A 27,784-nucleotide genomic window follows, 5' to 3' on the forward strand; every position below is an offset into this window, starting at 1 on the left:
CGACCCTCTCATAATATATGAAATGACGAAATGTGCAATACACTTATGTTTGCAAATTATATTTGTTTAAGGCGCTCCGGTATATGGTCAGTTATTCGTGCCATTTTAAGGGACTAGACACGAGATGGTCCCAAATCGGCAAATACACTATTTCCTCAAGTGAAGCCTGGAACTTTCAATACGAGCTATTGTGATGCCGATAATGCATTGTTTTTCAAGATTAAAATACTATTTTATGGCTGCATAAACTGAGTTTACCCGCTTAAGAATAGCGAATACTGGTTTTCCAGTAGCTTCTAAATTCTTTTATAGGGACAATCAGTTACACACAATGTCCTGACAACTGGATAGCATTCTTGGGCTCATGTTATCACTTCCGACACGACCCAATACAGACTTTCCTTGAAGCATTGGTTCGTAAATTTGCTCTTGGTTAAGTTTTCATCGCCGATCCTATAAGTATTTCTTTTGTACGTAAATATTTGTTGCCTACTTTGAATGATGTTATCATTAATTGTATCAATGTATAGTGACCTAAATATCAATCGACATGTGACTTACTGGGCTAAAAAGATTTTTTGTATCAAAAATAGTTTTCGACTCATTAAGTTTTTAAGTATCTCGATGTATATTCAGCATTACTGCAGGGAGCTTCACAGTGCCCACATGCTTCACATTAACAACGCCGCCGAAACAGCGTTTATCAAGGAAACCCTTCGGTATATATGTAAGAGACTATTTCTACACACGTTCTACCATGACTTCAAATTCAATATCAAAGAAACAATTATATTATACACACGTAGGGGCGACTTTGAGTGGCCCGATAGGGCAGGTGGCCTTTTAAAGCAGGTGACCGTTAAATCAGGATTTACTGTATTTTATTAATCATTGTCATTACAAATTTACAATTTAACTTTCGAATGAGATCAAACGAACACCGTCGCTGTCATGTTACGGTCATATTTTGTACATGAAACATATAGAATCACTATTTTAGGTCCAAAGACTGCATGGTGGCTCGGCTTGACAGACGAAAGTGTTGAAGGGGTCTGGAAGTGGACGGATACCGATGAGCTGGTGACATATACAAGTAAGAACTTAAGCTTGTATAAAAATAATTATACGAATAATAGGATGAACATTTTTAAATATGTGTATCGTTCACTATTTCAAATCTGGCATGATTTGTTTTAATAAAATATGTAGTGATGAACATATGGAATTATGTTGATTTTTTCAGTGACTGAGATCTTAAAATGAGATACTTGACAAAAACACTTGCATTAATATGCAGTATTGTAACAAGTAGTAATAATACAGATATCAGGTGCGTAGCTGGGCCTATTATGAAGTATAGGCCCACTTGGTAGGGGGGTTTGGGGGACCTCCCCCGAGATTTTTTTAAACTATAGATCCGATATGGTGCGATTTGGCGTGTATCTGGAGCCGTTTTAGTCATCAAAAATAGCATCATAATGCACTTGACTAAAATTTATTTTTGTTTTACGTATGATGTACAGTAACAGAACTGAAATACAAAGCTTTGATACCAATTTGTCAAACAAGCTTCAAAATGGAAAATATGTAATGGTTAAACAAGCGTGTCCAGTTGGTTTTATTTACGATGATATATCGAGGGTCTTTTAAAGAAATCCAAGTTCCCGCATTTGACTGAAGCAAAAGTGTTTATGATTTTATTTATGTCTATCTCAACATCGCGATGAATATGGAGGGCGCCAAGTGAGAATAGCCTCTCGCCGGTCATTGTAGAACGAAGGTATGTCTCGATACGCCTCATGGAACTGAAGGAGCGCTCACATGAGGCGGATGTGGCAGGCATGGTCAGCAGTATCTGCAGTATAATGTATATGCAGGGATAAGCTGCCTCCGATGTCTTGTTGAGTGTCGCTAGCAGTGTCGAAGGCAACATTCACCTGCTATCGCAGAATCCACCTCCTTCCTTCATCGCTGAACTCTTGCTGAGTCTTGGTTATGTCTGGTTCTTAGGCCTCGTAGATCCTGTCCACATTGGCCGGCTAGAAACCTTCAAATTTGGTCGCAATTAACCATTGAGCCTGGAAGCGCTCTTCATTCTTCAGGACACGGGTATCCATTTATTGAAGCAGGTGGTCACAAAAACATAGAAGAAGGAAACCTTTCAATACCGACTCGGGTCCTGTACACCATAGTTCGCCCTGTTCCTCTGTCTGGCTGCTTGTCGTGGCACTGTTGGGTAAATCTAGGTAAAACAAAAATATTACATTCGATCGATATCGTTAATGGCCGAATCGATTAAACCATTCGGTAAAAGAATGCAAAATACCTAATAGAAGTTTACCGCGTATATCTGAATACGGATCTCATTAAATGTTTATCGAAATATCAAAGCAGCTAGCACATTTTTTTTAAATTATCAGTCTGGCAAAAACACGATGCATTTCGAACTGTTACAAATACGTTTTTTTATCGTTTGTGTTCCGTTGAATTGTTAATTATTGCGTTAAGAAGCTTTGCTATATGCACCAATGGAACAATACATATATTTATCGGCATCCACATGCAATCAACATGCAAATACAGGTAGTATGTACCTGGTACTCGTCAGCTAAGGTCACAGCTTCCTGATAAAGGGCATTGAAGACATCGCGGTAGGCATTCTTGAATGTACGAAGCGCATCTGCCCTGCTCGTCCACCTTGTTTCACACACGGTCTTCAACTTTTGTCGGCCTTCCATCGCTTGCTTTGTAACAACGTCCTCTGCCAGTTCATCTGCAAATGCTGTGAGGCGTTTTGCAGAATAGTCAAACGCAAATGCACTGCACTGTAGACATCATGGTTCTGACGCATTGAAGTTTGGAGCTATGGGCCAATGACAGGTTTAGGCAATGCGACTTACAATGGGTGTAGTTAGCGAGTGGTTATCCGGATGAGTGCTTGAACACAATAGCACTTGTCCACCATGTTTCTGCGCCATCATAACAATGGCCCCGAATGTTAAAAATATCTAAGCCAGTGCCTTGCAGTTATTCGAGTATGCATTGTGCCAAATATACTCCCTTTATTGCCAAGTGCAAGTAACAAACCCTAAAAACTGTTCACGAACGACATGCTTCTCTTCTACCTTTGAAACAAAACGAAATCAAACAGAAAGTTGTTTCTTTGTTGAACCGTCAGTTGCCTCATCAGCCAAAATAGAGAAGAAACCAGATAGTTTACAGTCAGATATGATTTTACTGACAACTTGATCGGCGCAGATACCCAACAGTGCTTTTGAATATCCAACGAAGTGTAATTTGCGTTTGATTGAGCATTTGCAAGATGTTTTGCCAGAATTTCGTCATTCCTTCCAAGCCTGTTGTAAGTATTTATCCAAAAATACGATATTTATTAAGCGCTCTCTGACGTCACTCCTTTCCCATAATTCTCTGATAGGTGGCGCTGTTTTTAGCGCTCAAATCATTGTTAAGCGCGCCTCCTGCCGAGCGGTCATTGTTAAGATATTAAATTTGAAGATATAAGATATGAAATTTGAAAAATGGCGTCTGGTGGTGCGAGATTGAAGAACGCGGTGGATGTTGAGGGTTCCATCCGTGATCTAGAGGAAAAGGGTGAGCTAATCTCGTGAATTGCTAGAACTTACTCCAAGAGAAAAATCGACAAAGAAATCTAACGAATTTGACTTCGACGAACTGCTGAAAGAGAGGGACATTTTACGACGGCAAGTTGAAGAAAAAAGGGCCCATGGAGATGAAAAGCGTCTTTTTAGCGAGATAGATGCGTTGAAACAGCAGCTGGCTGGACGGAGTAAAGACGGACTGTTGGGTAGATTGGTTTGCGTACGGGTGGATGGAAGAGGGGATGGAGGGAGGAATGAAATCACGACAGGAACGGAGAGATGGGCGGAAGGACAATTGGATGGATATACTAATGGGTCGATGGAAGGATGAACGGACGGATTGTGTTAGGACGGTCGTTCTTACGAGACGAGACATATATTCTGGGTTCTTGTATTTTTATCTTTTTAATCCCACAATATTTTTTAACCCCATTATCCAGTTGTATGGTTTTATCCAACAATGACAGACTGAACAATTAAATGAAGCCCTCAAAACCTATCCCTGACCATAGCCCAAACCACAAAATATAGCTTTTTGTATTTACGACTGTACAGGCGTATGCATAGATGGATACATGGGTGAACGAACGGACGATCTGACGGACGAACGGAAGGACAAAGTAACAGTAAAACATAGTACTGAGCAGTATATATTTATACATTTTTCTTGACGGATGAAAAGGTGAATAGGCCATTGTGATTAAAGGAAAGGAGGGATTGATTATTAATGAACTGTAGAACTGTAGTGTAGCGTTATTGTTTACATTAATGGATGTAAATTTATTTAACTAAAAAGTATGTACGAACATAATAATTATTATTATATCCATACAGCAGGAAAATGCAAAATATAAAATATTAAGGTTATAATGTAATTCCTTGCTACCATTTGTTCTATGATAAACTAAGATAATAATAATTTATTTTTGTCCGAAATTTCCGAAACTTTTCCGATTAAACATTTGTCACCCACACGTACCTCGATAGAAATTTGAAATCACTGACCAACTTCCACTTCTGTGATAAAGGTCTGAGTTTGAAGTCATCATTCCACGATCCATCGGAATCTCCAGGGTCGGAGTAAGGGGAATACATGTTGAATGACATTCAAAATATACTCCCGCTTCGCAACTTATTTTCGTAAACAAAACCGAGTTAAACACACGCTCATTGAAATCATGCGATTGCCGGTTGCTGTAAAAATATTATCGAATCGATTTGTTAAACGGTTCGACTGTCTTCAAAAAATAGGCACTAAACTTTTTGGAAAAAACAAACTTAGTCAACCTCGAGTGTAAACTTGAATGTCAAGTAAGCATAAGCTGTCACCCCCTTACCGTTTTTATAGCAGATTTGGTCGTTTTGTATTTTTCATTTTTGGAAACGATGTGTAGGCCTGGGCCTACCGTGCCTATTGGAGCTACGCCGATGGATATATATATATATATATATATATATATATATATATATATATATATATATATATATATATATATATAGTGCTATATATTCTGTAGTTTATGGAACCAATAAAAAGTTTATTTTGAACGGCCCTTCTCTTAAAATATAACACACAAAACCTCAAAATCGTGCGCCATTTAAATGAGATTTATGACATAATTTGTCGTGCCTTTAAGTCATTTAAACCTGCAACGAAAGGAAATAAAATGTATATTAGTATGCGATTCTACCCGGGAGGGCGTATTCTACTCTCATGGATTAGTGAGGATTTTAATTAAATGTCGGCAGCGCATCGTGAAATATTCACTCGAGTCGAATACAAACTTCTGGATAAAACGCCGTACATGTACTTATATCTCTTTTATATTATTAAACTATGTGGTAGATGAAAGGTATAGGTGAAAGTATCATTAAAATCCCTAACATAAAAGTTAAGTCAGTACAGATAAAAATAAGATGGACTGAGCTCTGTCTTATGGTTACGTCAAATATAGTGTTGGAGTTATAGAATTATGTTGGTCTTTTGACTATATCATTGTCGCCGTACGTAGAGTTTTGGGGCTTGTATTGATTGTTTTTTTCTTACTTCAGATTGGCGCCCCAATGAACCAAGCGATTCAGGAAACGAGGATTGTGCAGAAATAATAACAGACATAGTTCAATGGAACGACATTCCCTGTGACATGACAAAATTCTACAACATATCTGTCATATGCGAACTTGAGTATGTTGGATCTAGTTATTTTTGCATGTATAATTTAATAGAGAAAGATATTATACGTTTATTGTATTACATATTACATTCGGAACTCCTCGGCCATTTTCTATCAAAAACAACCTCGGATGTATATAGACGGTTTACAATGTCAGAAATCTTTACATCCTAATCACGCTGCATGTAGATCGCGTAGTAATTTTAATTTAGCAGGTAAACTTAATGACTTTAAGTCTTGGAAATCTTAGTCATGTTCGCAGTGAGACGCTTCATTGGCAATCAATATACAATTAATCATACAAAGACACGTTAAAATACTACATTTCATTTATAATATCATTCAAAATTTTACGAACTACATCTGCTTATATACCGCCATACATCCGAGGTTGTTTACGATAGAAAATGGCCGAGAAGTTCTGAATGATTGTAGTACCGAAACGGTTCTAATTTTACTTCCAATAAAAAGATTATGTGTAACAAATACACACGTTCAAACGCAGTATCCAGTCCATGCCGAGGGACCGGTCACGCAGCGTGCCCGAGGGTCGGATTTTTCTATCCGTACCGGAAACATATGATTGATATTTTTTCTTGCATATCTAAAATTATGAATGTGTGGAAAAATTGACGTAGAAAACGCATGTGTGTACATTCAACCAAAACGCACGTGCGACGTTGTTAACTGATGTCATAAAGCGCAGTAATTTTAAATCACTATTGACGTCAAATAGTTAGGGTTAGGGTTAGGGTTAGGGTTTTAACGAATATTTATGTTCAATTTTAATTAAAAATATTGCATATTTATATATTTGATTGCGCTGCTTTATTGAAATGGCATAATATACTTTTCATAAACCATACAATAAAAAAAGAAGTGGCGCGTTGTTGCGCGAGACTCATCTTACATGGGGTATGTAAGACGGGTTTTTTTTTTCTTGCATACCGGACGTGTGTTTCCGGTCATATGTATGCAAGAAACACAGTTCTTTTATTAGTTTAGAATCCCATCCGTTCGTATCACATACCTGCATACATGTACTTCAAAACTTAACATAAGAGATCAAACGTACTGTTTTTCAAATACTTGCCATTATCTTTTTTCAGGGGAGAGACTATTCCTCAATTTGTTGGCTAATATTGCATTGACGTTGTTGCATTTGATTTGCAAATTCAGCTATTTTCCTTTGAAACTTAAATAAACATACAACTTTTAGTCAGTGTTGTTTATATATATATTAAGTCACCATATCATGTTTAAAAAATAATGCAGTTTATCGTCATAGGTGATAAATTGAATTTCAATCAATGAATCCTATCTCTACAAATGTTCATGTAGTGATACCACGACAACTATTCGTTTCACGAAGGAGTGTTGCAAAGACAATTATGACCAATTCTGCAGGAATACAATTTCCTAACACAATGAATAACATTGACGAGCCTATAGATGTCAAAATAACATATACATGTACTTTCAGAGGCATCAGTTTATAACTTCCTTACCCTTTGTACAACTATATACTTGAAAAGTTAACGTGTGATATCAATCTTCCTGTTTCAAATAATTGTTTTGCAATTATCATAAGGACGGCGCTATTATAGAATTACCGTGAAACAGTGAACAGTTGTACTGTATTAAATGTATTATAACATTATGCTTTCCGGTGGTTTATAGAGATTTATCAGTGAAAATAAATGATATTTCACTGTTTCAATCCTCGTGAACGAGAGCACTTTCGGTGCATTCGGTGAAATATATTACGATCTTATACTGAAGCAAACAATAATCCTTTATCTATTTGATATATTACTTGTTTGATAAATATGTCACTATATATGTATGCAATCGGCGATTAACAGTTTTGCGTTTTCAGCTTAATGATTAAAAATGATAAAACTCGTTAACAAGAACTGGCAAAACTCGTCATTGCTCGGTTTTATCTATTTTAGAAAACCCGTTTTAGGCGTCCGACCCACAATTCGCTTATCTTGATGTTAAATGCTGACGTGGGTTGATCCCATGTAATTTCGGTAATATTTGGAGTGTATTTGTGTCCTGATTACTCATATGTAAAACTAAATGCAAAACTTACATTAAACATGAAGTCAAACCAGTTTTATATTTGCTCTTGTTTCAACAGAACTTATTTTTAAAAAAAAACAATTAACTTTTTCGCTATAATGTTTTTAGTAAAACTTGAACATTGTATTTAATGCACTCAAAACCATTTCAAAGATACCAAATAATACGGGGTCACAAGCCATATGGATTTGACCCTAGGGTGAATAAGTTGAACACATTTGGAGAAGAACCACTACATAATGTTGCATGCCAAATATGTAATGTCTGTTACATGCGGTTTCAGAAAAGAAGAATTTCAGAGATTTTGCCTGATAAACCAAATACAAATACTCTAGTGATTATGTGATGAAAAAAACGAGAAAAACCCCACACCATTTCCTATTTCAAATGCATCCACCACGAACAATAAACATAATTTAAAACTAGGTCAAAATGGAAATGGAACACGAAAACAATAAAATCAAATACTTATCGCATATATTTTTAATCATCTACAATACATGCCTCATGATCGTTATGGTCATCCGGTCAGCTTATCAATATTGGTCCCTTACAGTTACCTATCAGTAATTACACCACGATGATCTACTTCCCGATAGTCCATTCGCGTACACCAGAGTGATAATGCTATGCATTATCAAACCTCTGGTGATACGAATGGATGTAGCCTGGGTATGACAGGATGAATTATTTTCTGTTTATCGTCTGGTTAATATGTTAAATTTTCAGTTATTATACAGATAATACAAAATATTTTTGACTTATGATAGAAAATCCATCCTGTCATAACTGAACGCTCTCAAAGATGGTCGAATACCTTTACGAAGATAACATTATTACTTGGTGAATTTCTTTCAAACTCCGCCTATGGCGCATGGGTTTGACTTTGAACGCTCATCACGGTCGCTGAACAGATTTATTGCAACATAGCCTGATATTTTTACCTGAATGTATAGCTTGTTTCTAGTGGAACGCATCATTACATACCAAATAGATAAATAAACGCTGGTTAACATGAACGCGTAGACTTCATGAGTGGAAAGAACATCCTCATTTGATTGCTGTATATATCAAACTATGTCGAATATACATTTTATTGGCATAATAATAATAATAATAATAATAATAATAATAGTCCGCATTTTTTTCGCAGCCAATCAGAGACGTTTACTATTTTTTTCCGTTTTCTATTCATAGATTCGCTTAGAGTCGGCAAACACTGCCGATTGCCTTTAGCCAATGAAAAGCAGTCTTTCAAACACATTTTGAACTCTTAGAGTAGATAATCTCATTGCCTCACTAATATATATATATATATATATATATATATATATATATATCATTCTTATATATTCAATATGCATAATTAAATAAATGTATATAATAATATGAAAAATAAACATTTTATATAATATTTGTATATAATATAAAGATATTTATGTATACATTTAACTGATATAGTTCAATTCACTTTAAATGTAATATCCAAATTGAGAAGCATTATGTATAATTCTATTCATGGGCTATTATATATAACATATAACATTATTTTAAAGCATTGTAATAATAATTTCATTATTATTTAAAAAAAGGCAAACCAAAAAAATATAAGACGTGATCATTTGTTCATTTCTGTAATAAACTTAAAAAACTGCACAGCAGGACACTCAGATCTTATATTTGATAGACAGCAGTCAGCAATAGAAGTTGTGCACTAAACATACATTGTATGGGGGGGGGGGGTCATTTATAGCAGATCTAAACTTTGCCTTTAAGACTCTTTTTTGGCCACTAACTCCCGCTTCCCCATCCCATCCCCCATATTATTTCCCCTCACACACACTATTGTAAAAAAAAACCCTCATCCGCCCCCTCACACATTATACACAATACTATACACACACATATATATATATATATATATATATATATATATATATATATATATATATATATATATATATATATATATATATATATATTGGAGTAGGATTAATTTGGTCCCATACATATACTTATTAAAACTGAAGTGTTTCCGGTAATTCGGTTTTTCGTACAGTAATTGAACGTATTGAACGGTGTATATTGTTTTTATATTATGATATTGTTAGGTTTCAAGAAAATAGTAAACGTAATTGGCATTTGTTTGTTTTTTAAATATTTTGCCGACAGATAGATAATTCAATCGTCTCTTCTACAACTGACATTTTACAGTACAGTACAGAATTTTTTTATCACCTTGCCAGTTATCAACAAAATCCGGTATCGGAAAGTGATTCCGGACACCGGGCGACACCGGCTACCGGGCTTTAGCACCACCCAAATAATTTGTCGGTACAATTTCTTTCGGTTCAATTGCCGAAACAATTAAAATGGCGTCAGGTGCATTATTTGGTGGCTCAACCGGTCGCTCTCAGAGCAAACATTTGGTAGAATTTCGAGCTGGCAAGATGCACATGAAGGGTAAAATGGTTCATCCTGACAAGAGGAAGGGAATGGTGTACGTTCACCAGTCGGACGACTCGCTGATGCACTTCTGTTGGAAGGACCGTACAACCGGAAGTGTGGAAGATGTAAGCAATTTTGCAAATGTCATCATGAATGTTATTGATTATAAAAAAAAAATAAAGCCTTTGTGGAAAGTGCACCCGTTGTTGGTCTCGAACTTAAAACTAATGAAACATTAACATGACACTCTACGAACTGAGCAGGGGCGGACCCATGAATTGAAATTAGAGGGGGGCGGGGGCGTTACTTTAGTGGTGCAACCTTTTTAATTTGACATGCGCCCCTCCCTCAGAACTGAAAGTGTATGGCATAAACCATGCATGGTGATGTGGGATTACTCCCTTAAGAAAAAATAATGATTTCAGGGTTCGAATTTAACTTTGAGGAGCACTCGCAAAATTTTGTGAGTGCATTTTGAGGCAACTCGCAAAATGAATCAACTTGCAATTTTATTATTTGCTTTATTCCCTTATAATATTGTCTAATTAAAGTAGAAATTAACACCTAAGACATATTATGAATATTAAAAAGTATCAATCTTGAGTGACTCGACTACTAGAACTTGTTGATGGCTTATTCTATTTGGGGGGTATGGAAAGACTCGTCTGATGCTGGCAGCTTTTTGATAAAGCTGTCCAATAATTTGACATTGTTCACTTTGTATATTTACCCTCGCCATCGGGTAATTTAATACCCATTCGACAAGCATGCTACAGATTTCATTAAGTCTATAAGTATTAAAAACAATGAAATAATAAATCTAAAATAAAAAAGCAACAGTAAATGTAGCGTGGATACTTTGGACCATGAAATATATCGATCAACGAAGTCTATTCATTTTGACAGGATGATGGGGTTTACATATAGTGCGCAAAAGCGCTAAATTTAGCCAATGATTGAGCTAGGTAAGGTGATTACGTCATTCGTATTTACTATTATGCACGCCTCGGAGCATCCCAGAAAGATTCGAGATAAAACTCGGCCTTTTCCGTATTTGTTCTATTTTTGAAAACCTACTAGAGCGTGACTCCGTACTGTCTTCTTTATATCGGTAGTGTAAACATGCCACTTATAGGCTGTTTACACTCGACTACATAGCAGAATTAAGTTCATGTTTATTCTACTTTCCTTTTAACATTTTGTGGTCTAGAAAAAGCCACTCGCAGAATTTTGCGAGCTTGAATAAAAGTCACTCACAATTTCCAAATGTTGCTCGCATTTTGCGAGTATGCGAGTCTAAATTCGAACCCTGGATTTGTAGTTGGAAATGTTGCATAATGAGGGTATTTTTAGTACTATATTTTCTCCCATATTGATATAAAAAGTACAATTACTTCTTGACAATTTAAGATGGGGCAGTTGCACCCCCTCTAAATCTGCTAGTGCTGAGCTTATTCGACACCCAGTGTTCTGAAACTAGAGCTGCAACGATTCACTTTAAGCTCAATTTCGATTTGATTCTGATATCAAACATGTTGATTCGATTATTTTCGATTTGATTTATGTTTTACTTATTGCTGTATTTAATATAAAGTTGTATATTTAAAGCATATTTAATCATTGCAAAGATGAAAAACTAGGACAGTGTTTTTATATGTTTACAAAGTTAAATAACAAAAAAAAAACCAGCACACACTTAAAACAGAAACAATCTGTTGATACATTTTAATGAAAAACAAAACATGACAATAATTTGTTTATTCATTTAAATTTAATCAACAGATAGTTTCTGTTAAAGGAGTGGTGTTTTTCTATACTCCGTCCCTGGCAGTCTCCATCCCAGGCAGCTAATAGTTTATTTCTGGTATCATGCATTGAGATATATATATATAAGGGAACCATTGCAATTACAGATAGGTTTAAGACTGTGTTTGATTTGCAGGATCTGATCATCTTCCCTGATGACATCGAGTTCAAGCATGTGAAACAGTGTACGACTGGAAGGGTGTTTGTTCTCAAGTTTAAATCCTCCACTAGGAAATTCTTCTTCTGGATGCAGGTAATTTACTTTTTATGCCCCCACAAAGTGGCGGCATATAGGGTTGCCCTTGTCCGTACGTACGTCTGTCCGTACGTACGTACGTCCCGAAGATTGTTTCCGATCTAATTCTTGAAAACCGTTTGTCCAATCCTCACCAAACTTTAAACACATGTTTGTGACCATAATATCTTGATCAAGTTCGATAGTCATGGAAATCGCTTTAGTCATTTAGGAGTTACGGCCCTTTTTTGCCAAAAATTCCCGAAGATTGTTTCCGATCTAATTCTTGAAAACCGTTTGTCCAATCCTCACCAAACTTTAAACACATGTTTGTGACCATAATATCTTGATCAAGTTCGATAGTCATGTAAATCGCTCTAGTCATTTAGGAGTTACGGCCCTTTTTTGCCAAAAATACTTCAAAAATATATGTTTCCAATCTAATTCTTGAAAAGTATGTGTCCAATCCTCACCAAACTTTACATACATGATTGTGACCATAATATCTTGATCAAGTTCGATAGCCATGGAAATCGCTTTTGTCATTTAGGGGTTACGGCCCTTTATTTGCAAAAAAAGACTTGAAAAATACGTCCCGAAGATTGTTTCCGATCTAATTCTTGAAAACTGTTTGTCCAATCCTCACCAAACTTTTAACACATGTTTGTGACCATAATATCTTGATCAAGTTCGATAGCCATGGAAATCGCCTTAATCATTTAGGAGTTAGGGCCCTCAGATTATCCTGAATAATCATTATGGCTTATTTTCTGTGACAAAAAATCGAAGTGTGGGCATCCGTGTCCTATGGACACATTTCTAGTTTTAAGCTCAGTATTTCTGTACTTATGAACAGCAAAATTTGATTTCTGTAGGTATGAACAGCAAATTTGCTCTAAGAAAAGAAAAAAATGGGAAAGATGTGCTGCTTTGTGTATGGAAGATCTGATAAAGTTAGAAAAGGGCTCATGAAATGTGTATAAGGTTATGAAGAACCTGAATGTTATTTATTTGACAGAAAATGTTATAAATTGTTTTTATTAAAGTAATTTTAGGTTTCAACTTCCAAATATGTAACATTTGTATGTATTTCATATTATTTATAATCATAGTATAAGCCTAAAGGCTTATTAAATAATATTCTTGTTTTTAATTTATTAAATTATATAAAGGCATAATGGTGCTTACGCTATTCTCCAAGAGGGTAGAAGGGTGCTACCAGACTCATTATTAAGCACCCTTGTGATACACCCTAGCCTCACTAGGTTGATTAGCGTATGAAGGAATCAAACACATACTGATACATGTACAATTTCAAATCATTAATTCAAAGTAATGAATCATATCAAACCTATTCTAAATTCAGACATAACTATATTCATATCACAGGATCAAGAAATATCACAATATATGGTAATAAATTAAAGTTCAATAAAACATGATGTTGTATGTGTAAACTTTAATTACAGGAGCCCAAGTCTGACAAAGATGAGGAATACTCAAAGAAAGTGAATGACTATCTGAACAACCCACCCACTCCTGGATCTAGCAGAGGTGGTGGTGGTGGTAGTGGACTGCCATCTGAACTTGCCAACCTGGGTATGTCTTAAGTTTGGCTATGCTAAGATAAATTGTTAATGATTATTTGAAAGCAATTATCCAGCGGAGGGGGTGGCGGGGATGGGCTGCCCTTTGAACTTGCCGATCTTGGCTTAAGTAAGATAGCATCATGGATATTGGTAGATTATAATCATCCTCTCAACCCATGGATCCAGCCTTCTGAGTTTGCAAACCTTAGCAAGCAGTGGCTTATGGATTTAGATAAGAATATTATAACCTTTAGATTTTCTTTTGGTTTTAACTCCTTGTGTCTGAATACATAATTTCCATGTTTGTTAAATTGCTGCTCACCACTTAAATAATAATGTGTTACTTTAGAAATGAGGATGTATATCATTTCCATTTTTTTTTTTTTTTTTATTATACAATATCAGGGCTTTTTCTATAGTACCCACGGGTCCGACTATCGGACCCATTCCCAAAGCAAAATACAAGATATTTTTCCCAATCTTCAGAAAAAAATCCCAATCAAAATTAAAAAAAAAAATAAATTTTTTTTTTTTTTTTTTTTTACAGTCTTTTTACATGTACTGGATCATTTTCAGCATCATATCAATTATGTGATGTAAAGTTTTTTTGATAATTGAAATCGGAAATCATTGATTTTCATCACATTCAGATATCTGTATGAAATATTATCTGTCATGATCGATTTATTGCAATAAATATTTACACCCAAGGATTGATATTTCAGCCATTTTGGGTCTTTTAAAGAGAAATAAACTAATAAAAAAACATTTCCTAATTCGCTGGAAACTAGACAGCTATTTCTTTTAACTGTAAAATTTCCCAATTTCGGCATTTTCACGACGCAAAATTTCCCAAAATGTCTAGGGTCTTTTTCCCAAATTGGGCAGAAAAAGCCCTGAATATTAACCAACATTATTCAGTACAATACAATATAATACAATTGCTGCTCACACATACACAGATCTCTACCAGTACAATTACAATCATTGCTTTGTTTCATATAATACTGTATTTAAATAAAATATTTCAAGAGTGTCTCATACTTATATTGTCATGACTGAAAAATACACCTTAACTTACATTTATCAAATATTGGTAATTCTTGTATGAATTTGTTATCCTCATCTGTTCGTTTTTCAGGTGACTCTGACATCCAGAGCATCCTGGGAGGGATGAGCCAGCAGCAGCTCATGCAACTCCTTGGTAAGACTTACTGTTACTTTGTTTTAAGTAAAATTATAGCAGAAAGTTGTAGCACTTAATATTTTTCTTTGGTTTAAGTGATTTAGTAGACTTATTTTCCTCTGACACTTAGAAAGTTACATAATGAGACCAGTCATTTTATTATCATAATTTTAATGGTTTTGATTTTTTTTATCTTCAAAACAATATTACGCTATAATTATTATTATGAAACCATCTGGGGCCCATTTGTCATAAACCTTTTAAAGCTGCACTCCCAGAGATTTACCGTTTTGACAATTTTTTTGTCTTGGAATGAGCCAGTTTTTGCAAAAATATCTGAAAACCGGTGATATAAGACTGCTGACAAAAGACTGTTTAATTTTTTAACATAAATATAAAAACCTATCATTTGATTTTTTGTCAGCAGTCTTATATCACTGGTTTCGCAAAAATGAGCTCGTAAGACATAAAGTAAAACAAAATTGCCTAAATTTCAATCCGTGAGAGTGCAGCTCTTAAGTGATTTGTTCCTAGGTTGAAAATTCTAAGGATTCTTGATGAATGCTCTCCGGTACTACATTATGGCCATTATTCACTTATTACTAATACCTATGTTCAATGAAGACCTTTGTTATGTATTACAGGAGGTATGGGTGGGCCTGGTGGAGGATTGTCTGCCCTTATGGGGCGTCCTGGTAGTGCCCAGTCAACGGCCTCTGAACCGTAAGTACATCTGCAACCTATTTTGGTCTTGATAATTCTTTGCAATGGCATTCCAGTACATTTGCTAAGAATCAAAAAATGTTGAACTCTTGTAAGATCAATCCAGTCTTTGATGTTTACCGTCAGTCATGACCAAGTCTATTGTTAATGCATGTTTTTGCCTGCAATATACTGTCTCTAGAATCCAGGTATTACAGATTGAATGTGACTGACTAAATGACACAACAATTCATTTACAGATATATATTAGAATAATAACTGTTTGTTTTAAATGGAATTCCCTTTTTGGGGATTTTTTTTTTGATGGAGCCCTAGCCCCATTTTCCTAGAGCTGAAAAAGAGCCCTGCAGGTATTTGATTGCTCTTAACCCATTCTTTTGATAGACCTCTGAGGGTGCAATCGTCCCCAGGGACAAGAGGCGGGTCATCAGAGACCCCCACCCAGCAACGCCCAGTGACAGCAGCTGCTCTACCCTCACAGACTACCACAACAGCTGCTCCTACTGGTAAGACATTTTGTATACACCATTGAAAAAATCACTAAAATAAGACTTTCAGATAAAAATACAGCCTTATAAAGCCCAGACAAAAATAATGTTGTGGTCTTGTGGCTCGCAAAAGCCCAAAATGTGTTATAGAAATGCAATTAAAAGGGTCTCTTAAATTACTCATTGGGTTGCTGCGATGCATTGAATGTGTCTCTGAAATGCCCTGCTGATGATCAAAGTGCCAAAGAGCAATGCCATTTCCCTCACTGTATGCATTGCAGAAATAGTTATACCACAAAATGCCTAGAAAAAGACCTTCTGCAGTGGCTAATCCTAATCTTAAAATTTTGTTCCCCAACAGGTGGTACCAGTAGCGCCCCAGCTCAGGCAAGCAGTGGCAGCAGCAAGCCAGCAATTCAGCTGAGTGACCTTCAGAATATACTCTCCAACATGACTGGTGCGTAGTAGTTTTACTCTGATTTGTATTGAATGTTTTTCTTTGATTCTTTTTAGCCCAGCTTAAGCTATTTTGATTCGTTTGAACAAGCCTTGAGCTATTTTGATCCTTTTGAACAAGCCTTGAGCTATTTTGATCCTTTTGAACAAGCCTTGAGCTATTTTGTTTCTTTTGAACAAGCCTTGAGCTATTTTGATTCTTTTGAACAAGCCTTGAGCTATTTTGTTTCTTTTGAACAAGCCTTGAGCTATTTTGATCCTTTTGAACAAGCCTTGAGCTATTTTGTTTCTTTTGAACAAGCCTTAAGCTATTTTGATCCTTTTGAACAAGCCTTGAGCTATTTTGATCCTTTTGAACAAGCCTTGAGCTATTTTGTTTCTTTTGAACAAGCCTTAAGCTATTTTGATCCTTTTGAACAAGCCTTGAGCTATTTTGTTTCTTTTGAACAAGCCTTAAGCTATTTTGATCCTTTTGAACAAGCCTTGAGCTATTTTGATACTTTTAAACAAGCCTTGAGCTATTTTGTTTCTTTTGAACAAGCCTTGAGCTATTTTGATTCTTTTGAACAAGCCTTGAGCAATTTTGTTTCTTTTGAACAAGCCTTGAGCTCTGATTCTTTTGAACAAGCTTGAGCTATTTTGATTCTTTTAAACAAGCTTGAACTCTGATTCTTTTGAACAAGCTTGAGCTATTTTGATTCTTTTGAACAAGCCTTGAGCTCTGATTCTTTTGAACAAGCCTTGAGCTCGGATTCTTTTGAACAAGCCTTGAGCTCGGATTCTTTTGAACAAGACTTGAGCTCTGATTCTTTTGAACAAGCCTTGAGCTCGGATTCTTTTGAACATGCTTGATCTATTTTAATTCTTTTAAACAAGCTTTAAGCTATTTTTGTTCTTTTGAACAAGCTTGAGCTTTTTTGATTTTTTTAATTTAGTCAAGGGCTATTTTCATTCCCTTGATCTAGCCTTAAGCTATTTTGATACCCTTTAATAAGATTGAGCAATTTTTGATTCTTTTAAACAAGCTTTTAACAACATTTTTGAAAGCAAAGTTTTTAGTTTCTTTCGTACTTTCATTAGAAATTGGTTGTTGTTTTTTGGAATGGATAGTAATACTTTATTTACCTTCTTGGCTGTATTTGGTATTTATTATCTTGACAAATGAACAAAAGTAAGATAATGAGACCAGGTTAATGCTGCTATGGGATTGTTTGAGATGTTTCAGTTGGTTTCTGCCTTTTGTTATTATACTGTTTTCTTTCTGTTACAGTTCCTGCAGAGAAAGGTGGTAAGTGGACCAATTTAATATATGTTTTATTATTGCACTGATAATGAAAATGTAGAAAATCGCTTAAATAAAAAGTAGTTTTTGTTTGGAAAGAAAATTAGCAAGTATTGAAAATTACTGTGGAACCTGTTGGCTTGGACCCATGAAAAGACCTCGAGCCTCGGAAAATTTAAGTCAAGCCGAAATGATTACCTTCAGTGAGCATTGAAATCGGTCGTTTACATCGAGTTTGAACCAATGAGGAATTTTCCTCAAGTTCGAGCCAACGGGGTTTGACTGTAGATAAATATATATCTTTTGATTGTACTGTTAAGTATGCTAATGTGAAATTTGAGAAACAAAGTGAAAGTAAGATACAGGTGATTTGTTCATATTATGATTTCACATATCACAAAAGTGACATTTTAGATTATTTTGTAATATTTTAATTGTCCCTAGATCTGATATTTAGGAATGTTGTTGTAAAATGTGATATTTATGGCTTTTAAACCAATGTTGTGATATGAAACCACATTTTTAAAAATTTCCCTAACTTTTAGCCATAGACCTGTCCCAAGCCCTGGAACCGGAGTCAATGGTTCCCATCCTGGCCAATGCGGATGTCCAACAACGCCTAATCAAGTACCTCCCTGAGGGCGAAGTCCTGCCCAAATCTGAGGCAGAGCTGCGTTCCACCATCGCCTCACCCCAGTTCAAACAGGCACTGTCCTCATTCAGCTCAGCCTTGCAGTCGGGACAGCTGGGCCCCCTGATGACCCAATTTGGACTCGGCGAAGATGTGGCAAATGCCGCTGCGCAAGGAGGTAAATAAATGATTTTGATGTCTCTGTTCTGTAGTAGATTTACGCCTGTCATATAAATATGCGCCTGTATTATAGATTAATTTATTGATAGATTGTCCATTAAGCTGTCCTCAAAGTACCCCAAGAAGCTTATATCCATTCATCACCAAACATGTGTATGGGCAAAATATCTTGACCAAGTTTCCATAACAAGCCAAGTCGTGGCATTCACTTAACCCATAAGCTGCTGATGGCGATTTTAAAGGCTTTGCAAACAGCTTGGAACCAGACCAGACGCCGAGTAACTCGGCGCCTGGTCAGATTCCAAGCTGTTTGCCACTCAGTCAATATATCCCCAAAGTTTTAAGTAAATTGAAAGAAATTAAGAATAAACCAGACGACATTTTTGAGCAGACGACAATTTACCCAGCATGCAAAGGGTTAAATGTTACAGCTCTTGAATTGCTTTAATAACACGTCATATTTTATGTTGTCAGTGTTGTAAATCGTGCAATTGTTTTTAAATCATTACCAAAGGCAGACAACATGTGTATACTTATTATACCTCGGCCAGGTTTAATAACCTGCAATGTTTCCTTAGTCACTGGAGAGTTATGGCCCTTGAATCGCTTAAATTACACACTTTGTTATTCATATGACAGCAAAGTGTTATGCAAATGACAGGGAAGCATACTTTCGATGGGCATATCTTGTGACAGTTTGCCACTCTTGTGATCAACATTGTGAATAGTTTGTTTCAGTCAATCTCACATGGTTTAAAATTTAGACACCTTTATTAAAATAATTAGAGAGCAATAGCTTATTCAGTATTTTTTCTAGACCTTAACTTGATTCATGGCTTGAGAATTTTGTATCATTTCAGACTTGGAGGCATTTGTCAAGGCGATGCAGGCCAACCAGAAGTCGAAGGAGAAGAAAGATGAACCAGAGGCAATGGACCAGGATTAGATTGCTGTTCAAACTTTGGAATTTACCATTTCCATCCTCAGATAAACATAAGATATACCAGAGATTTACAAATAAACAACTGTTTTTCTTAGCAAAAACAATACAAGTTATTACAGAGATTTACTTATTACAAAGAAACAGCTATGTTTTGTTGCATGGACTCCGACTGGATTTACCATGACATATTAAAAAATTTCGTCGTTTTCACACATTACAATAGTCTATGATGTAATTTCAACAAAATTCCTTTGAGCGATTTGATAGCTTATAGCAACTGCATTTATTGTTAATAAACCTTAATTCTTCTTCTATAAAGTTATAAAATTATGACAGCTTCTTATCAGAGAATTCCTGTGAGCTAAGTAGTCTTTTTGATGTTGTAATTTAACAAAAGAGTGTAGATCAGCTTTGCATTTTGTAATATTGAGATGGCAATTTGATTACGTATTAAAAAATTGGATTATAACTTTGACTCAGTGTGTAAAGTTTGTCAATAAAACCAAATACATTTGATGCTGTCGCTTTATATGTCTTTGTCGAAGTACAAACAAACCATCGCAGAAACTTGACAAATGCCCCCGATTGGGCTTTTGCAGATAAACGGAGAACATTTGTTTTGATGATTTGAAAAGAAAAATCCCATTCATTGGGAAAGTTGTCACATGCTTTGGCTATTACTAAACAACATAACACTGCAAGTGTGTCCTTGTCTTTTGAGCAGAAAACATGATGATAACAAGAGTGACAAACGTCTTCTCTAAACTACAGGGATAAGCTAAGTTTGAAAGTACATGAATAGTGGAAAATTTCGAATCAACATGGCGTAGGGCATTTGTATTGGGGTACATTGATCTCTAAGTGGGCGTAGGGCATTTGTATTGGGGTACATTGATCTCTTAGTGGGAGTAGGGCATTTGTATTTGGGTACATTGATCTCTTAGTGGGATTAGGGCATTTGTATTGGGGTACATTGATCTATTAGTGGGATTAGGGCATTTGTATTGGGGTAGATTGATCTCTTAGTGGGAGTAGGGCATTTGTATTGGGGTACATTGATCTCTTAGTGGGAGTAGGGCATTTGTATTGGGCTACATCGATCTCTAAGCGAGAGTATGACATTTGTATTGGGCTACATCGATCTCTAAGCGAGAGTATGACATTTGTATTGGGCTACATCGATCTCTAAGCGAACGTATGGAATTTGTATTGGGCTACATCGATCTCTAAGCGAACGTATGGAATTTGTATTGGGCTACATCGATCTCTAAGCGAGAGTATGACATTTGTATTGGGCTACATCGATCTCTAAGCGAGAGTATGACATTTGTATTGGGCTACATCGATCTCTAAGCGAGAGTATGACATTTGTATTGGGCTACATCGATCTCTAAGCGAGAGTATGACATTTGTATTGGGCTACATCGATCTCTAAGCGAGAGTTTGACATTTGTATTGGGCTACATCGATCTCTTAGCGAGAGTATGACATTTGTATTGGGCTACATCGATCTCTAAGCGAGAGTATGACATTTGTATTGGGCTACATCGATCTCTAAGCGAGAGTATGACATTTGTATTGGGCTACATCGATCTCTAAGCGGGAGTATGACATTTGTATTGGGCTACATCGATCTCTAAGCGAGAGTATGACATTTGTATTGGGCTACATCAATCTCTAAGCGAACGTATGACATTTGTATTGGGCTACATCAACCTCTAAGCGAATGTTTGACATTTTATTGGGCTACATCGATCTCTAAGCGAATGTATGACATTTGTATTAGGCTACATCGATCTCTAAGCAAATGTATGACATTTGTATTGGGCTACATCGATCTCGAAGCAAATGTATGACATTTGTATTGGGCTACATCGATCTCTCAGCGAGAGTATGGCATTTGTATTAGGCTACATCGAACTCGTCTCGACAGAAAGACATTTGTATTAGGCTACATCGAACTCGTCTCGACAGAATGACATTTGTATTGGCATCATTAATCTTAAAGCGAGACTATGGCATTTTGATTTGGGTACATTTATCTCTAATCGAGATTATGACATTTTTTGGGATCTGGTCATTTCGTAACCTTTCCATTTCGTAACCGCTGAATCTTGGTTATTTCGTTACCATTTTGTAAGTCAATTCTTTACCTTCAAGAAATCAATTGGTCATATGGTAACCATCAGTAAACGAGGTAATACATGGTATACTTGGCACCTCGTTAAGCGTATTTTAGGGCTACATTGATATGTTACCGATAGTATGCTACTTGTATTGGGCTACATCGATCTCAAAGCGGGATGATGACATTTTTTTAATGCATTGAATTCTTAGAGTGAGTATGACATATAAATTGGGCTACATTAATCTCTAAGCGTGAGTTTGACACTTATATTGGGCTATATTAATCTCTAAGCGTGAGTTTGACACTTGTATTGGGCTACATTAATTTCTAAGCGTGAGTTTGACACTTGTATTGGGCTACATTAATCTCCTAGCGTGAGTTTGACACTTGTATTGGGCTACATTAATTTCTAAGCGTGAGTTTGACACTTGTATTGGGCTACATTAATCTCTAAGCGTGAGTTTGACACTTGTATTGGGCTACATTAATCTCTAAGCGTGAGTTTGACACTTGTATTGGGCTACATTAATTTCTAAGCGTGAGTTTGACACTTGTATTGGGCTACATTAATTTCTAAGCGTGAGTTTGACACTTGTATTGGGCTACATTAATTTCTAAGCGTGAGTTTGACACTTGTATTGGGCTACATTAATTTCTAAGCGTGAGTTTGACACTTGTATTGGGCTACATTAATCTCCTAGCGTGAGTTTGACACTTGTATTGGGCTACATTAATTTCTAAGCGTGAGTTTGACACTTGTATTGGGCTACATTAATTTCTAAGCGTGAGTTTGACACTTGTATTGGGCTACATTAATTTCTAAGCGTGAGTTTGACACTTGTATTGGGCTACATTAATTTCTAAGCGTGAGTTTGACACTTGTATTGGGCTACATTAATTTCTAAGCGTGAGTTTGACACTTATATTGGGCTACATTAATCTCTAAGCGTGAGTTTGACACTTGTATTGGGCTACATTAATTTCTAAGCGTGAGTTTGACACTTGTATTGGGCTACATTAATCTCTAAGCGTGAGTTTGACACTTATATTGGGCTACATTAATTTCTAAGCGTGAGTTTGACACTTATATTGGGCTACATTAATCTCTAAGCGTGAGTTTGACACTTGTATTGGGCTACATTAATTTCTAAGCGTGAGTTTGACACTTGTATTGGGCTACATTAATCTCTAAGCGTGAGTTTGACCCTTGTATTGGGCTACATTAATTTCTAAGCGTGAGTTTGACACTTATATTGGGCTATATTAATCTCTTGGCGTGAGTTTGACCCTTGTATTGGGCTATATTAATCTCTAAGCGTGAGTTTGACCCTTGTATTGGGCTACATTAATCTCTAAGCGTGAGTTTGACCCTTGTATTGGGCTACATTAATCTCTAAGCGTGAGTTTGACACTTATATTGGGCTATATTAATCTCTAAGCGTGAGTTTGACACTTGTATTGGGCTACATTAATCTCTAAGCGTGAGTTTGACACTTGTATTGGGCTATATTAATCTCTAAGCGTGAGTTTGACACTTGTATTGGGCTACATTAATCTCCTAGCGTGAGTTTGACACTTGTATTGGGCTACATTGATTTTTAAGCGCGGGTATGACATCTTAATTGGGCTACATTGATATTTCAGTACGAATATGCTATTTGTATTTGGCATCATTTACCTCTAAGCGTGAGTGTGACACATGTACTTGGCATCATTTACCTCACTTTGCATCATTTACCTCTAAGCGTGAGTGTGACACATGTACTTGGCATCATTTACCTCTAAGCGTGAGTGTGACACATGTACTTGGCATCATTTACCTCTAAGCGTGAGTGTGACACATGTACTTGGCATCATTTACCTCTAAGCGTGAATGTGACACATGTACTTGGCATCATTTACCTCTAAGCGTGAGTGTGACACATGTACTTGACATCATTTACCTCTAAGTGCGAGTGTGACACATATACTTGGCATCATTTACCTCACTTTGCATCATTTATCTCTAAGCGTGAGTGTGACACATGTACTTGGCATTATTTACCTTTAAGCGTGAGTGTGACACATGTACTTGGCATCATTTACCTCTAAGCGTGAGTGTGACACATGAACTTGGCATCATTTACCTCTAAGCGTGAATGTGACACATGTACTTGGCTGCATTGATCTCCAAGCGAGAGTATGAAATTTGTATTTGACTACATCGGTAGGGTACACGAACGCCTATTACCCCACAAAGGTCACCATACTAAGAAAACACGTTAACTCATTTCAAGCATTTTCAAAGTATGCCAAAACTCACTCAAAACGACACTAAATACGTTCTCCGCCTGGGTCTGGTACTCACTAGCGAAGCTTGGTGGTGAACCACCTAAAAGGTATGATAGGGGACACCATCACCTACCACCATACAGGTCACTTTTCATAGAAATCTTTTAATTTAATAAGCTAAAACATTGAGATTTGTACATATTTTTTACCTACTAGCTAGAGCAAAAACAGCTTGGACAAAGACAGCTATACGAAAAAAAAATCAATGTTGTCCTGGTTGAACTTGACCTAAATCTTTGAGAAACATTTTTATTTGGAAGTCACAGGAATAAACAGACAGCATTTAAGGCCATGTCGTCTGTTAGGAAAATCCACTTCACGTCATTATTCTCTTTAAAGCTGCACTCTCACAGATTGAACGTTTTAACAACTGTTTTTATTGTTTTTATCTTGGAACGAGCCAATTGAGGCGAAAATGCATGGAAACCAGTCATATAAGACTGCTGACAAAAAGATTAGTCACATATGTTTCTATTTAAGTTCAAAAAATGATGTTTCCTGCATTTTTCTTAAACCGTTAGTAACGCCTTAAGCCATTAGACATTGGTTTTCGAACGGAAATATGAACATCTGCTATCTTATATTTTGTCAGCAGACTTATATCACTGGTTTGCAGATATTTACACAAAAAAATTGCACATTCCAAGACAAACAATAAAAATAGTTGTAAAAACGATAAATCTGTGCGAGTGCAGCTTTAATATGTTTGATGAAAACCCTCAAAAGGCGGAAATGAAACACGGAAATTGCTTGATGACAATATGTTTATCTCTAACCATATTAAGAACTAAATACTGTATGTTAGAGGTTTATACGAACCCATTTTGGTTTGTTGTCAGATTCAGAGTAAACTTTGCTTAGACATAATTTACAATAACCCTACTGAGGCTATTTGGGCTTGAATTGTAGCAATGTGAACATGTTCAAGGGTGCAAGAACGTTATATTTACATTCATATTTCTATTGTATAGATATATCTTGACCTTCATATTGTATAACGCACAAGGAGTTATGAAGTCATCGTGTTCATAAATATTGCGCTCTTATTGGATTAGCGTGACTACATTAAACCAATGATGTACGACATAACAATTATCGCCTATTCTTTTACACAATCGTATTTTGCATTCGGAAAACCTCGGCCATTTTTATCGAAAACAACCTCTGTCAGATGTATTTGGAATGTTTACATACTCAAAAAGCGGTACGTTTAAGTCCGCAGCAAGTAGATCGCGTAGTAAATTTATTTAGCAGTTAAACTTTATCACTTAACTCTTGGGAATCTTAATTATGTCTGAAATAATACACTTCACTGGCAAACAATTTAAACTTAGATCAATAAATACAACTCTAAAACACATTTAATTAATGATATAACTAATCAATTTACGAACTACTTCAACTGATGTACCGGCATACATCCAAGGTTGTTTTCGATAAAAATGGCCGAGAAGTTCCGAATGTCGTATTTTGTTGCTAATCTTATTTTAACAATAACTACTTAGCTGCATAAGTAAATGTGATTAGCAAAGATAGAAATAAAGTAATTTGTAGTATTCATATTGTCATATATAATTAGTTTATATGTATTGTGTAAGAGTTTTCAATATTTCTTATCAAAGTAAATACCGCAGTACGTATTGCAGTATGCAGCTGCACCTGCTTAAGAAAGTCGGAGATAATTATATACATAATTTTATTATTTGTATCATTTGAAATAATGTCAAATAGCGACTATTTATAGAATGCAAAAACTACTAAATATCAAGTAATATATACTTTTAAAGAAGTAAAAGGAAAATTCAAAATTGTAATAAGAACTGGATATAACATAGATACAAACATCGAGCATAGCAAAGGCAAGATCTGCATATGAAAGTATAAAAAAACACGTCATTTTATATCTAACCGATGCATTTATTTACAATAAAACTTCCTACTATTTGTTATATGACACATCAATTTATCATAAGTATTGCGGATAAATGGAATACATTAGGGGAAGCAATTTAAGAAGACCTTTTTTTAATATTATGGTTGAATTTCTTCAATGGTTTGAAAAACCTATTTAGCAAATGCGCACGTGCGGCTGAAACATGCACACGATGATAACCTTGACATAGTAACCGACATTGCTCATGTACGAACATATTATGAACGTTCGCATATTGGCGTTCTGTTTTAAGATGATGCTGTATTGATCTAAAAACCTATTTAGCAAATGCACATACGTCTGAAACGTGCACTACTTTAAACCTTTGCATGATGGGTAAATTGTCGTCTGCTCAAAAATGTCGTCTGGTTTATTCTAAATTTCTTTCAATTTACTTAAAACTTTAGGGATATATTGACTGAGTGGCAAACAGCTTGGAACCTGACCAGGCGCCGAGTTACTCGGTGTCTGGTCTGGTTCCAAGCTGTTTGCAAAGCCTTTAGAATCGCCATCAGCAGCCTAAGGGTTAAAGACTTAGTCTTCATGATCCTTCACAGAATTTCAAACTCACAATATTATGGATGCTTTCCACTGTCAACCTTAAGCTGTTTTACAAATTATAAAAAATAAAATAAAATAAAAATCAATTGCAGGGGAAATGGACCCCCGGCGGGGGACCAGGGGATGCGTTGGAATTCCGCTGGTTTGTATTACAAACATAAATTTTAACTGATAAACCTTAAACTGCTAACTAAATAATACATTTATGAAAAGCATTAATTACTGATAACAAGATTGTAACCGTGTATTTAATAGCTGAAAACGCAAAAATATAAAAATGATTGGTAAATGCTAAAATTTGTACTGTGATCTACTATCGTCTGAGAAGGTAGAAATTATGTGTTTAATGCACATTTCTTTCAAATTGAACTCGTTATCCTCCATAAGAACCATTGTTTTTGACCTTTATTCATTCTTTTTGGTATACTAAAACAATTGTATCAATTGTGGTAAAAACAGTGAATTATTTGAATCTAGAAAAAAATATTAAATCTAGAATGCTTAGACCAAGTTGAGATTGATATCTTATATCAACACAGTGCATAGACTCTATACACTATATGAATATGCTCGATACACCGTGACAGTACATACACTGGTGTTATATTCTATACCAGTATATACTGTGCACGGTATATATTCTATTCATTCTCAGAGGTGTTGAAGCAGTGCTTCAACACCCCTGTCCTCTATACAATGTATACAGCCAGAGATTTTGAAGATTTACTTCAACTCCTCTGTTATAGTCTATATACATTGTGGAAGCGTGCACTATACTCTATTCATTGTCAAGAGGTGTTGAAGCAGTGCTTCAACACCCCTGTTCTCTATACAATGTATACAGCCAGAGATTTTGAAGATTTACTTCAACTCCTCTGTTATAGTCTATATACATTGTGGAAGCGTGCACTATACTCTATTCATTGTCAAGAGGTGTTGAAGCAGTGCTTCAACACCCCTGTTCTCTATACAATGTATACAG

The 27,784-nt window shown here is 35.8% G+C and overlaps 1 protein-coding gene across 1 annotated transcript; it reads left to right on the forward strand.

Moving 5' to 3' along the window:
• Positions 1-10,224: 10,224 nt before the first annotated feature.
• LOC128206120 (proteasomal ubiquitin receptor ADRM1-B-like) lies at positions 10,225-20,363 on the forward strand. The gene is made up of 10 exons (XM_052908384.1): positions 10,225-10,455; positions 12,273-12,389; positions 13,841-13,970; positions 15,102-15,164; positions 15,791-15,869; positions 16,254-16,375; positions 16,719-16,814; positions 18,084-18,101; positions 18,641-18,904; positions 19,767-20,363. The coding sequence occupies exons 1-10, from the start codon at positions 10,255-10,257 to the stop codon at positions 19,850-19,852; spliced, it is 1,176 nt and encodes a 391-aa protein (XP_052764344.1). The 5' UTR covers positions 10,225-10,254; the 3' UTR covers positions 19,853-20,363.
• The last annotated feature ends 7,421 nt before the right edge of the window (positions 20,364-27,784 follow it).

This window comes from Mya arenaria, chromosome 10, assembly GCF_026914265.1.
Source record: "Mya arenaria isolate MELC-2E11 chromosome 10, ASM2691426v1".
NCBI classification, from domain to species: Eukaryota; Metazoa; Mollusca; class Bivalvia; order Myida; family Myidae; genus Mya; species Mya arenaria.

What these genes read in the sequence shown, in the direction of transcription:
- LOC128206120 (XM_052908384.1), top strand. Translation starts at nt 10,255, where the DNA reads ATGGCGTCAGGTGCATTATTTGGTGGCTCAACCGGTCGCTCTCAGAGC. An exon ending in CACAACAGCTGCTCCTACTG is followed by an intron (nt 16,376 to 16,718) that starts GTAAGACATTTT and finishes GTTCCCCAACAG; the next exon opens with GTGGTACCAGTAGCGCCCCA. An exon ending in AAATGCCGCTGCGCAAGGAG is followed by an intron (nt 18,905 to 19,766) that starts GTAAATAAATGA and finishes GTATCATTTCAG; the next exon opens with ACTTGGAGGCATTTGTCAAG.